We start from the raw sequence: 14,357 nt of genomic DNA, 5'->3' as shown, positions 1-14,357 counted from the left end.
TCATTTCTGTTTTGCACAACCTGCTTAAAGTTTGCAACTAAATGCTTGTCTTCAGTTGAGCTGACAAGAGAAAAGAGGGGGCTCAGTGAACCATGGCAGGGCTGCCATGAAATGACAGGAATCATTGGCATACATTTCAAATAGCTCTCTCAATCCTATTAAAGTATTGCAGTCCTGCTTTAAAATAGACAAGTATGAAACAACTTTGATAGATAGAGACTAAAATGGCTTATTGATTTTTTTTTTAAGACCGAGGAAAATTACCCAAAATGTGTCATTCTTTAACATTTAAAAATATACTACATAAAAAATGAACAACTGCAATAAATAAAAGTTAAAAAAATAACTATTTCAGTATGCAAAGAATGAGAAGCGCAGAAATGTGAACATATGAATACACATTTTCATAAAAACGTAAAATTAATGTCAAAAAAAAATACGCTGAACTACAATTCAAAGGTAGCAACAAAATTGCACTTTAATTGCATCATTTTACATTAATGCAATTTTTTCCTTCTAAAAGATTATTGATACAAAGAATCTGAAAATCCATTTTCCATTGTTCTTTTGGGACTGGATGTGACATTCAGGCTGAAGGAATAGACTGAAGACTGAGAACTGGCTCTATTGTGCATAAAACTGTAGGATGTGTCAGGTTCAGCTTGCAATGCCAAAAAATCTGGGATACAACTCTGGTCAGGCTGAATTCCTAGCTTGAAGCCATGGTGATGTTTGAACTCCTTCTTGATTCCTGGAGTAAAATAAAGTAATAATAAAAAACAAAACAAAAAAGAATCTACATTTACTGTTAAACAAGGAAGAAAAATAATTTAATTATGCCTTTCACAAGTGTATGCATATGAAGTATTTGCAACTGTTTGCTTCTTGTTTCAAACGCTTATTTAAAATACATGGTACCTGAACATATATATTAATCTTTAACAAGCAGGAACAAGGGACATTAGCTAGAGTATTCTGCACTAGTAAGCATTAGGAAACAATAGCCTACTTTATTTGAAGTGCTACAAATACTAACAGAAAACTTTTAGCCCTCTTCATTATAATTTCTAAGGTGAGCTTTTTTTAATCAAGTAAACAAACTTATTCTACAGTCTCCCTGTCGCTGTTATTGAGAAAAATATGCCATGCTAACCATAGAAGGTATTCATTTACTTTTAAATATATTTTACCATCAGTTGAAATCAAACACTTAATACTCTTCAAATACTAGCCTGTTAGAAGACGGCCAGAGAATATACACTGAATGTATGTTGATGGGGAACATGATTCATATTTCAATGAGTCTTGACACTCAGTCAAACAGTTACAAAGGTTAGACCAGTTAAAATTCAACATTAAATAACTTCCAGCACCAAAACATTGTGCATCCTACTTTGAAAGATTATGGATAATATCAGTATATCAGTACTAATAATTTTTTAAATGCTAAATAAAGACAGTCTGTATTCCCTTAAAACCCCATAATAATAAACAAACTTCAGAAAACACAATGCCATAGTGCTCTTCTGCCCTTTACCAAGGGCAACTTAATGATTGGCAGCAAGTCAATAGACTATGTTACCATTTTACCCAATGCACTATATAGCTGTAGAAATAACAATCAATTATTTCATCAGGTCATAAAATATGTGAAAACTTCACATGCAAAGCGTAATTATGGAAAAGACAAAAGTTAAGATACTGAAAGACTGCTACGGTATATTTGAGGTTTTAAACACTCTCTCTTTGGCATTTCAGGAATAGTATACATGCAGATATAAACACACACACACACAGAGCAAAAATGCATGCAGAGCTGCAGACTCCAATATACATACTCATAGATATCCAGAGAGAGGCAGAAGGGTGTGTGTATATTCATATTTCAACAAAACCAGACTCAATCGTATGTATAAAGACACATTCATGAAAGATTCCCCTTTCCTCTGTTACTGTTGCTGGAGAAAAATCAATGGTTGCCTCTAACACCTACTTCAACAGTTCCCTTTGATATGGACTCTTTTGATTTCCTGATTCACCACAAGCCATATTGCAGCTACTGTAAACAGCTAGGTTATGCTAGACCTTTATTAAGAACCCGTACAGTAGCAAATTTTATATGACTACTTCAAGTAGTTTTTCTAAACTATGGTGGTGATGAGGATGAGATAACAAGCAGAACTGGCGAGTATGATCTGTAGCACTCTAGCTTTTCAGTCCTTCTGAGCTCAACACTATGCAGAACGGGAACCACTAAAAAGCCAAAGCACAAACAAGATTTATTGCATTTGTATCAGCACATCTGAAATGAGGTCTCAGTGAAGGCATCCACCTATTACATCAATTAACAGTCTGTTATTTGTACACTTCAATCAGCTGACCACATAGCCAAAATTCTCTCTAAAATAAGTCATTCATTAAAAAATATTATGACAATATTGAAATATGCAAATAACTTGTGATGTTCTAAAACACTTCCGTGTGTAAAAAAATGAAATCATTAAGATATAAGATATGAACAGGTTTCACTCTGGATAACAAATACTGAAGATAAATTTAAACATACTAGTTTGTACTGCTTTCAACATCTCAATTAATCAGCATATCACAATGAGTAAAAATCACATGCTACAATTACACTCTCATATTACTCTTTTTCTAGATGTAGTGAGGGGTTTTTTGGAGAATATGGCATCAAAATCCCAGTAAGGAGATACGAAATCAGATTTCCTTTGAGAGTTGCAAAAAAAATGTATGAAACTTAATGATTGGCAGCAAGTCAATAGACTATGTTACAGTAAAAGCTTCACTGTTGGGCGAAAAAAGCTCTGTTTTAGTTATCCAGATCCTGTGCTGTACTTCTTACAAAGAACAGCATACTATTCACTGAATAGAAGGGAAATCGGATCTAATAGCAATGTGATTGATGTAAAAAAAAAAATCTTGGCTGTTACTCATAAGAACTGTTTTGATCCAGTATCATTATATACACTCATGATGAATAAGAAAATAGGATTCTATAGGTTAGAAGAAAAAATACTCAGAACTGTTATAACACTCATTGTTTGAACCTGCATACCTGTACGCAGGAATTTTAAAGGCAGTTATAATTTCCCCAACAGACCTCTTTCAACATGATTGTATTTATACACCTTTCTAAAACACGTATTAAATTGACAAACTCAAATGACTATGCCAGAGCTGTGATGATAATCCATCATATAAATACGCATTTAGGTAATTTTTAAAAGAGGAATTATGTATCTTAAATAAAGTGTCTGTTCAGGTAAATCTTTAGCATAGCACTTTTATTTACCCAGTAAACTGTAAATGATTCCATCTAAACTGTTACACTTCATCAGGTAAATAGATATTTAGGACACAATACGTCTAGCAAAAATATGCTTTCAAAATATTTATGCAATATAGTAATTGGTCATGTCCTATGGTCATTTTTCAAAGTTTGATAGCCTAACTTTATAAAACATGTTTTCCCAAAGACCAAAATATGAAAGGTTAGCCTATATTATGGAATAATCGCTTTCTAAACTATAGTTAACTCAAGCAATTTTTTAGTATTCAACATGGAAGAAGATTTCTAAAACAATTCTTCTCTACAGTTTTTCTTCTGTGACTAGCCTGTGATCACATTTAGGATCTAGTTTACAAGTTGTCTCATGATACATGAGCTGTTTTACCAAAGTTAAAACTGATTTATAGTGTGTTGTTTTATTATGTATGATATTGTAAGGAAATATTGTAATACCATCATGTATTATATCCTTATATATGTTTTTATCGCAATGTCAGCCTACTCCAAAGCATCATGTTGTGAACAAAGACGGCCCATTTTCCTTTTATATATCAATACTTGTGGAATAATATGCACAGTTAGACACTTGGAATGAGAAGACTAGGCACATGTTATGACAGTGGTGCAAACAAATAATTACATAAAGAAATTCACTGTTAGAAGTATATTGTTTATTTTCAGTTGCAGGAGTAAAATCTATAACCAGAGCTGAAGCCATAAATTGGTCAGAATGGTTTCAGCCTTCAAAGCCTACACAAGGATAATTTTACTGGACCACAATGTTCACTATAATACCACACTACAACTTTTCATTTGCCCTCTACTATTTCTATGTTACAACAATAACTCCTTCCAATTTTGGGATTTCCCATCACTAATTTTAGTCACATTAAACTGCTTTCAAATATTCAATTTCAAAACACCCAAACTTCCCTTCCACTTTCTTATGACATGTAACATTCTGTATTATAAAAAAATCAGAATAATGAAACGTGGTAAGGTTTTTGTGATTCAAGACTTCTGGGTTGTGAATAACAAGCTTGCATATATGGCTTCAACTGAGGTAAGAAAGTAACGAAACTGCTTAGAATCAGGACAGAAAAGACTGAGTAAGGGATGAAATAAAAGGGTAGAAAGAATAATACTGAAGTTACAACATAATACAAAGACTCAGTTATGGGGGTTCCCTGTGTGATGATGCAGATGCAGTAATAAATTCAGTGTTAGATCTCAAGGTAAACTAAAGACAATTGTTGAATTACAAGGCCAAAGTGTGATCTGGAAACCACCAGATTACAGGATACTTAGGTGAGTGAAGATGTCTGACAGCAAACAAGTGCAGAGGGAGGAGCAAGCTGTAGTTTCTTCTGAATTCTGTCAACCCCTAAAATCTCTGAAAAGGCTGTAGCACAGTCTCTCAAGAGCAGGAAGAAATGTAAGGTAAGCACAGACACAGAGAACAATGGGGGGGGGGGGGGAAGTGGGAAACAGTCAATATATTTCTCCACAATTGATTTCTGATACTGATTCCTCTCACCCCAACTCTAGAACACACATATACACAGTAATACCAGTAGATGGCAAATCAAATGGCCAATAATGCTCTTTTCAGCTTCTCCCACCTATACTATCATTGTAGCTTGCATCATTTCACTGTAGCAACAGCAATTCCAGTAAGTGTTAAAGAAACAACCACCGTCTTCAATAACCACTTTGCAGCATTTACATGGAAAACTTGTTTCCCTATAAAGATGCACATTTTCAGATCAGTCACGACCTCCTTCTCAGACTGCTGTTTCCAAAACTGAGTTGTCCTTTGCCAGACAATGCCAATGGACTTCCAGTATGCTGCTTGTTCTTTTGCTGTTAAAAGTAGCTCCAAAAGCCATTTCTTACTCTCAGTGAAATAAATAACATTAGACTGATGAAAATGCTAGAAACTGGTGCTTAAAATGGAAACTATTACTAGTGGGCATCAGTACAATACAGTGCTAGTTAACAAACTTTTTCAAAGCAGGAATGTATGCTGGCCAAAACTGGAAAGTTTGCTTCCTGTGTCCGTGATTTTGCAATTCTGTATGCTGAGGCAGTAGGACTAAATTGGTGCTCTGACACAAAGTAGGAAAACGGTAACATTCAGTATAAATTTTAATTGTCAGCACTTCTGCCTGGATTCTGCAAACAATTTGCTATCAGAGAATAATTCAATGGGCTGCCAACTCATTACATATTAAGTCAGAAAGGTAGACACACAACACACTTGGGGTGCTGCTAGCCAGCAATACTAATGGCTTTTTTCATTACCAAAGAATTCCCTCTTCCACTTTCAGGAGATTTTAAACAAACATATGAGTCTGAAATATCTGGAAGGTGTTTTTTTTTTCTGCTTTTCTAGTGCTTTTAAAAGTGAATAAGAGAAGATTTCATAATATTGTATTTGTTTTTCTAAAAGAAAATCCTGTTTTATTCAAACATACTTAAACCTGGTATGTTTGAAGAATGGACAGGATTGGATGGATTATCACATCAGATGAACACCTTGTCTTCAATGTTTTGTTGGCTTAAAGACAAATAATTTGGTTTTGCATTGCTAATTTTGATGATTTCTAAATATTTTGGCCAAAATCCACCAGACAGCCTATATAGTAGGTTTCTCTTCCAGATGCTTCACTGGAATACACATGGAATTCTCCCATTTTCAGGTCAAATTCTCTGCACTACACTAATAATACCAAAACATTAGGCAAACTATGCAGTGCACTGCTTTCATGGTGAAATGCTCAGTCTGTATTGATTTCAATCCAAGCTTCCAAATTCTTTAGTACTTTTTGCCCATGCTGCCTACTACTGTCTTTCCACTTTCTCCAGAATAGAGGAACTTTCATTTATTTATCTTTAATCTGAGTAGCTATCCCAAATGGCTATTGGCTTATTTTGTGCTGCATGTTGCAAACAACATTTAAAGGTACCCTGTACTCTTACTTAACTGTTGTGACACCTCTCCATGTTGTGCGTCATTGTGTAAGTGTCACTATCTTTAACTGCTGTTCCTCTTGCTTCCAAGAAAGCCTTCCCTGCTATGTGAGTTTTCCCACAGCTTCTCACTGCCGCGAATCAGTATTTCTCTCTCTCATGATTCCCTCTCGGCTCTTTGCTTCTTTCTAGCAAGAAGAGCAGAAGGTGACTACAACCAGAGACTAAAACACTCACGACACCATGCTGAGGCACAAGTGGCTCATGAAGTAGTCCTCCCCACTTAGCCTTTTCTTCTGCCAGTGCTAGTGGGAAAACAGTCCCTATCCAACTAGTTAAAGTGTCAAACTTCATATTCTCTTGAGAAATGTATTCAGTCATCAGCTGAATTCCCAGACAGTGTGACTGTCTGACGTAAGCCTTCAAAGTTTCGTCTGAGTTGCATATATACTGCCGCTCTAGCAGAAAAAGGAAAAAAGTGTATTTACATTCATTTTGCCAAACATTAGCATCTTCTGTCCAATCATTTGAATGCAGAAGTGTTAGGAGAAAACAGCTTAGAGAACAAGGGTTGACATATACAGTGTGAAATCTTAAGGTGCTTGAATGCAATGAGGGAGAAAGTGAGACAGAACCACATTTCATCTCCCTAACTGTGCTATAGTCCACATGAACTTTGTGACAGGTCTCTGTCTCTCAGCCACACTTCACTAGCTTCTGCTGACATTCAGCTGTCAGACAGCAACCCTTTACCATGCCCCTAACATGCTCTACAGCTTCACCCAATTAACTCGCTTTCACTTGACATTGCAGCAAAAAGCTTCATAATAGGTGGTCAAGGTGCATGGTGTCTGCTTGCCCTCTAACTGCTCACGCACAGCAAAATGCTTAGCTACCTTCCTTTTTGTCTGTTTGCTCTGAACTGGTGCGACTACAATTTAGGCATTCTGCTACTAAACAGGACAAGAACAGCAGACCTTTGCCAGTGGTGCATTAATCTATCTTTTACCAAAGACAAATTTTAATGAAGAATCCTAGAGCTAATCATCACAAACATTTTGGCAAAAAAGAAATTACACTGATTCAGTAAAATACTTCAATCACTTTATAATTAATAAAGATATACTGTATCAGCAATATAGACACAAGTGGGAAAGAGGGAAAAAGTAATTATTTCTAATAGTAACATTTAACAACATAAAGGAGAAAGGTCTAGGAACAATGAAAGTGTCTTTATGATTCAGCTTTCTTGCATTAAAAAATCTTTAGGCATTCAGAAGATTAATTTTTGCTATGGATTTCTGCCAAATATGCAATATTTTTGAGGAATAATATTCAGAAATATAAATCTATGTAGCTAACAAAACAAATGAACTTTTAAAAAACTGGAAATCAACATTTTAGGATTCTCCTGGTAGCTTATATAAAAACGAGAACAAACATGGAACTCGCTGTTACTTTGCAGACAGGTGCTTTGAGAATACTCCAGTTTGCTCACTACTTCTCACAAGTATATTTGTATTAAATATCTGGAGTAGGTCAGAAAAGGCCCTTAAAAATCCAATACGAAATAAGTACTGATGATGTTCAAGCACTCTTTGCTGAAGAGGCACACTATTAACCAAGGGTGGAACAGTCTGGATGAGCACTGGTGTCTGGACAGAGGAATTAGGAGAGTTGCTGTAGCGAATGCCTTCTGGTGGCCATATGGGTTTCAACTACCAGAAGTCCAGCAAGGCAAGACTCAAAAGACTATCCACGAAGCCCTTTCAGATTCTGATGTTTGCAAAACTACAGTAAGTTCGGATAGGTTATGTAACGTATTTGCTCTCCCAGAATATCTACAGGGACAAGTCCCCTTGAAGTCCTCTCTTAAAAACCATTGAAAGGGCATTTTTTTCACACAAGAAATCTGATTTTCATAAAGAGAAGCAGGCATCCAGTTTGTAGAAAGTGGAAGCTCAAGAGAAGCCATAAGCATGAAGGAAGGAAAACAAAAAGGAAATATATTGATTGAGGTGTAAAGCAGACACATCTCTTGACAGGAATTTATGGCAAGGACATAGAACCAACTTATCTTTATGAAAGGTGGTGAAAAGAGGCAAGTTATAACGACTTGGAACTTGCACACCTCTGGCAGAGGTTGCTGATGCAAAAATGGGGAGTTTTGCAGCAATGAAAAAAATGTAGCGACCGTCTCACTCAGATTTCAAGCAAGAAAATGGTATTACTCAGACTTAAAATGAAATGCCAGGGACACGCAAGGCCTCTTAGTGGAGAATATTATTGCAGATCTCTCCAAAAACCTTCAGGTAAGCAAAAAGTTATTTCAGTCCACTTGGTTGTGAGAATATACTCCGGTGTTGTCCATAAGCCTGAAGTTAGAAGGGAAATGCTGATCTCACGAACTGATTGCTTTTAGCAGCCCCTAACAAACAGCGGAATTACGTTAGCTCTTAGGAGACAACAGAATTAGGATCATAAACTGGATACACACACAGTTCATGCAACCTATCTGCACCTATTTGAAAAACAGACTGATTGTAATCAGTTATCCAAAATACAGACAAACACTTGCATGCTGAGTAAGAACATCTGCATTTGCATTAGGCTACAGGCTAATCTAAATCTCAATTCATCTAAATAACTGTATTAAACTGAGTAGCCTGTTAAAAGGTCCTCTAGTGATAGAGCAAAATATGACTGACTTATACCACATGCTTAGAAGTGAACTACTACTACTGTCAGCTTCATTTTCTCAAAATGAATGTTTATTATTAAAATCATCAATGTATTAGGAGGACAAAGGGTGCCACCCTTTTAGCACTAGCCAATGCAGTGTACATTTTCTGGATCACCCACTGCAGATGTGTAGCCTGCTACCTCCCAGCCAAAATTCTGATAAGGGCTTCGTCCCCCTCCCCCATAAACTAGCTTAGAGAAAGATTCACTGGGAAAAGGTACATTTGGCTCCCTGTAGGTCTGGGACAGTTTTCAAACTTTTGATTGCTTATCCAAACCAAGCACTTTAATGTTCATTCATCCCCAGTAAAACCTAGTTGAAGTAACTTCAGGAGAGAATTACTCCTTCTCCTGCAAATTGCATGCAATATCTGAAGCAGTGTATATTCAATAGAGTCCTAAAGCGTAGTTTTATAACAGGGAAAACAGTTGGCTTTCCGGCAGTATTACTTGTAAAATATCAGTTGATATCTGAATAGCCTAAAAAAAATATTTTAGGCTCAATTTCAGTTGATGGCTAACATGTAGGTCTTTTGTAAATGCAAGATCCAAATTACGCTAACTGGCAAAGAATCAAGCTTATCAGTTATAAACAACTTGAGTGTGGGTGAGCTAGGTTTACTGTCTCTATTGGTTTTGGCAAAATTTATATATACAGTTATACTTCAGACTGAAATTAAATAAAAAAATCTAATAATTACTTAAACAGAACTTTTTATACTTATTAGATTCCTGAGTACAATCAGCCTCTAAGCTCTTAGCTCAGGTACTAGATCATCACTTTCTGTGAGGCTGAACATGCAGTTTGAGTGAGTCCACTAGGCAAATGGAACTACTATTTCCTGCATACCAATCATATTTTATGTGAATCAACATTAAAAAAATGCTAATGGAATTTCATCCTTTCGTATATATATGGCAAATGTGTGTTCTCAAAGCATAGAAGAGTTAAGCCAACAACAACAACAACAAAACACACCAGAACCCACCATGACCACATACAACACTTCAAACTTTCGTTAGGCATGTAAAATTTTTATCAGAAGAGTCATTAAGAACATAGAAGGAGACTTGGAGAGAGGTTTATTCAGCTTTTTGATTTGTAAAACAAGAAAGCTGGAACACAACTTTAAAAAATCATTTTAGACAGGGATGTTTCAGTAATTTGGTGTGCCTTGTACATTGCAGAATGATATGTTAAATTCCTCTATTCAAAGTTCCCAATCAGATTATGCTCTTCTAAAAAAAATCTCTTATTTATAGTGTAGTAAACTTCAGTAAGTTATTAAATGAAACTGAAAATTCCTAACGCAATAGGATGTTTTGACATGCACAAATTAAAATGAAACTGGATGACTTTAAGTGTCAGGAAGATTTGCAAAGTCCTAGTTAAGTTACAGTATATGGTCAGGCTCCCAAAAGAGTGCAATGCATTTACTAGACCCTGTGAAAGAAAACTCGATGTCACAGAGTCTGAGAGACTAACAGGTCCCTGACCATAAGTGTATAACCACCATATGAGCTGATACTTTTGTGATCAAATGAAACCCTCAGTACACAACAAAAGCTGAAAACTTAGTGTATTATTTCATTATTGTGGCTCTGGCCTCCAAGGGCTTTCTTTGTCAAATTACCTGCAATACTTAGGTAGGACAAAAGGCTTTCAAAATATTAGTGAACATACAAATTTAAGACAGGCAAGTATTGCAATGCTAGCTTTATGGTGACATTTACTGGGTGAACTATTGGTTTATGGGCCAATTCAGTTGAAGGCCAGATCCAAAAGTGTGGTATCTTAAAGCAATGTGGCTTTAAAGGTTCCATGGGTCCCTCTCTATAAAGCTGTAGGAATTGAAGCAGTTACACCATCTGAAAAGGATGAAATGGAATCATTGCATCATCATAATGTCACTTTGCTTTCCTAATATCATCACATGTAGCAGGGAAACTCTGGTGGTGATTAACCACACTATTCTTGCCTATATTTTTAGGAAATTTTATTACTTACCGTGCATTTTAAAGGTACCCTACCTTCCATTAAAAAAAAAAAAAGTCAATTGATTGCTTAACAAAAAGAAGGTCCTTCCTTTCCAAAAGGTAGCATTTCTGAAACAAGTCAACAAAACCCCCAAATTCTTCTAAAATGAGAAAGATATAGTTTAAGAAGCACATTTGTTTCTAAATCTCTCTCTTTAACTGAACCGTTACACAAACTGAAGAGAAGTTATTTGAAAAATCAAGATTATTATCATGATAACATCCTTTTAGGCAACAACGAAGTTCTTTACCCTACTGTGTACTCATTTCACATTTTCAAAATTTGTTCAAGTACTAATCTATTCAACAGGCCAAACTGCTTCAGGGAGCCCAGTCTCTGGAGAGAACAGGTCCTTACTATGATCAACTGGAAAAACTGTGCCTTCACTAGATTATGTGGGTTTCACAAACTTCCACAAAAAGTTTTTATACGTAATTTAAAAACAACAACAACAAATAAATAAATAAATAAATAAATAAATGTTGGGTAAATATTAAGCAGTGTGACTTAAATATGTAAAACCCAATAAAAATAAACATTAAGATGTAACTTGCTGACTGTATGCCCTTAAATCATGTTAACATTACAGGAATTAAATTGTGAGTTAAGAACAGTGTTATGCTTCATGCCCTAACTCTGAATTTCCTGTCTTTTTATCTCTGCAAGTCATACTCTCTAATATATTTTAAAGTTGGGTTGTTGTTTTTTTTTTTTTTTTTCATTTCCCTCATTAACGTTTATGCTTAAAGTACAGAATGCAAGCAATCAGGCAATGGAAGTAGGTAAACAAATGTATTTCTATAAAAACATGTTACTCTACTGCAAAAATGTCACAGAAAGGAATGCAAAGGCTTGTTTTCTTTTTCCCAGTTAAAATGGATGCAAACATGCACAATTATAGGAGAAGGCAGGGGAAAAGACCATGAGCAAACCAACAGAAAAACAACTCGATTTTATAAATTCCAGAAAGGCACAAAGTAAAGGAGGCTGCTATGGTTTAGAGCTACCCTTCTTTATCGCTCTCATTATCTCGCTTTGGCCTGTGGAGGATCCACTCCTCCTCCACTTGGACTAGCGAGGTGAGGTCTGACAGCTGAGAAATCTGCTGTGGGACCAAGGGTGGAGATGATACCCAGCCTCGTGCTCCCATGACCTTCCTTCCAGTCAGTGCAACAGAAGCAGAGACTAAGAGGAGATACTGCATCACAGACAGTTGTCTCCTGTGGAGGAAAGTTTGCCTGCCAGCTGGCACTGAATTCTCTGGTGGTGGGACGTCAGTCATCTCCTTGCCATCCAGAGGGAAACATAAAACTCTAAACATGAGATTGTGCTTTACAAACACTTAAAGTACATCTTTTGAGGGGAATACTTACTTCCCCACTATTTTAAATGTAGTTTTATGCTTAAAGAGACTCTCCAGGACCAGTCCAGTTAAATGTCAGCACAAATTTCTTTTTTCTTTTTTTTTTTTTTTAATGGGCACGTGTAGCATTATCCACACTACATTATAAGTGGGGCAATGCTGCACATATATGCATTTCTGAGGCTGCCTGAGAAAGAGGCAGACTCCTGGTAACACTGCCCTAGGTCTTATTCTCTTGCCTTTTTTCTCTGCGAACTGGGCAGTGAGCTAGTGGTACAAAGTAAACAAGAAACACCACAAAAGACAACAAAAATCCTTCCGCGTATCATCCCAATCAATTGAATTGCAACTCACAGGTAGCATCTATACACCTTGCACTATTTATCAAAGCTGAAGATCAGCACTGAATTTTCTCCTTGTAAACAGTGCTTTACATACTTAGCTTGACACACAAAACCAAACAGGTGTCAGAATAAGAAAATAATTATTCACAACAGTATACCTTATAGGATCTAAATTTAAAATATCAAGAAAATGTCAGGAAGATGACAGTCTGGATTGCATGGATTCCTTCGCCATTTAAGTATCTGAGCTAGACTCATTCAGGCACAGCTATGCTTTAATCCCCTCCAAAAATTTCTCAGCAAATTCAGAGTGTCAGAACAAACAGACGTTCCCTTTTTTGTTTAACCTACAGTTTAGCAGGGAATAATAGAAGCTTCCCAGCTCTCTTTCTTGAAATAACTTCTTCAAAAGGGAGGAGGAAGCACCTTCTGGCCTGAGTAAAAGTCCTTGAGTCTGGAAAGAAGTGAATTTGTCTGCCTTTGTAGAGAATATTCCTTTTCTTCTATAAAGCCAGTAAAATTGTGTCCTCGGCTCTATTCTTTTATAAAAACTTTTTCCCAGGGTTAAATGTCCTGGTCTATAATATCCAGTTCTGAAAATAACAGCCTGTCTCGCACTCCCAATACTTTTATTTCTACTGCAGCATTAGCGGTATACATAATAATATACAATAGTTTCTTTTAATTTGATGTGATGAAAATGTCACTTTGAGAGGTGTAGGAAGAAGGCAAAAGAAACAGGAGTGTATAGAAAACAGAAAGCAACAAAAACATTCACGGCTGGTGCATAAAACTCATTGCGTATTACCACTGAAACACATTTTGAAAGACCACTGCAAAGACATCTAATAAGGAAAATCGCATCACATGGCTGTCTCCAGACTCAGAGTTGCCCTTCACAGCAACTGGGGCCTTTCTGAAACATTCCGTTTCAGGAAATCTCATGTACCATTTTGCAAAGAAAATAAAAGACTAGCTCGTTCTAGTATTCCTCCATCAAAAACTGAACAAAATTAAGTGTAGGCATTCACTTCCTTTTTCTCTGTTAATCTGCTGCAGGCAGAGAATGAACGCATGATGATTTTTTACAGGACAAACTTGAACCTATACTTTAGACTTCTTTCCTTATCCAAATCATTAGTTTCTCTAAATCAATTTCCAGTTAGTTTCTCTGGGAGGTACAATTGTTGCACTGGCCTGAGCATTTAGGATAAGAGATGAATACAGCTTCAGGTTCCAAGTGTCTTGTTTTCAGTCCTGGGAACTGAGGACCCTTGTTTGTGAGCTGGTAGTTCCAGTACCTCACTAGAAACACATTTCTAATGCCATAGAAATGCAAACCATGAAGGAAAAAAGGGAAAGGAGATTAGCTTCCTGAAAACATGACCCTCCTTTTTTGCGACTCAGCCAATGACTTGAAAGATTTGTTTTGTGCTTAACATCGGAACAAACCTGCGGTCATTCAGGAACTTCATGGTTTCCATTAAACCGCACAGCATGGACATTTGGAATTTCATGGCAACTGTGAAGTGAGAATGTAGATCTTGCTTTTCCAAAGCACCGGCCTCTGCGGAGAGCTAACAC

At 36.4% G+C, this 14,357-nt stretch overlaps 1 protein-coding gene across 1 annotated transcript in view; it reads right to left on the bottom strand.

Moving 5' to 3' along the window:
- Positions 1-522: 522 nt before the first annotated feature.
- Positions 523-14,357, bottom strand: part of CCDC171 (coiled-coil domain containing 171) — a 158,146-nt gene continuing 144,311 nt past the window's right edge. Inside the window, 2 exon segments of the mRNA XM_082336783.1 lie at positions 523-712; positions 715-751. Of these exon segments, the coding sequence (XP_082192909.1) occupies positions 525-712; positions 715-751 (225 nt within the window). The 3' untranslated portion in view covers positions 523-524.

Source organism: Platalea leucorodia (assembly GCF_965183815.1).
Source record: "Platalea leucorodia genome assembly, chromosome: Z".
Lineage (NCBI taxonomy): Eukaryota > Metazoa > Chordata > Aves > Pelecaniformes > Threskiornithidae > Platalea > Platalea leucorodia.
Note: the sequence above shows the minus strand (reverse complement) of the source record. Positions and strands in the feature narration are given on the sequence as shown.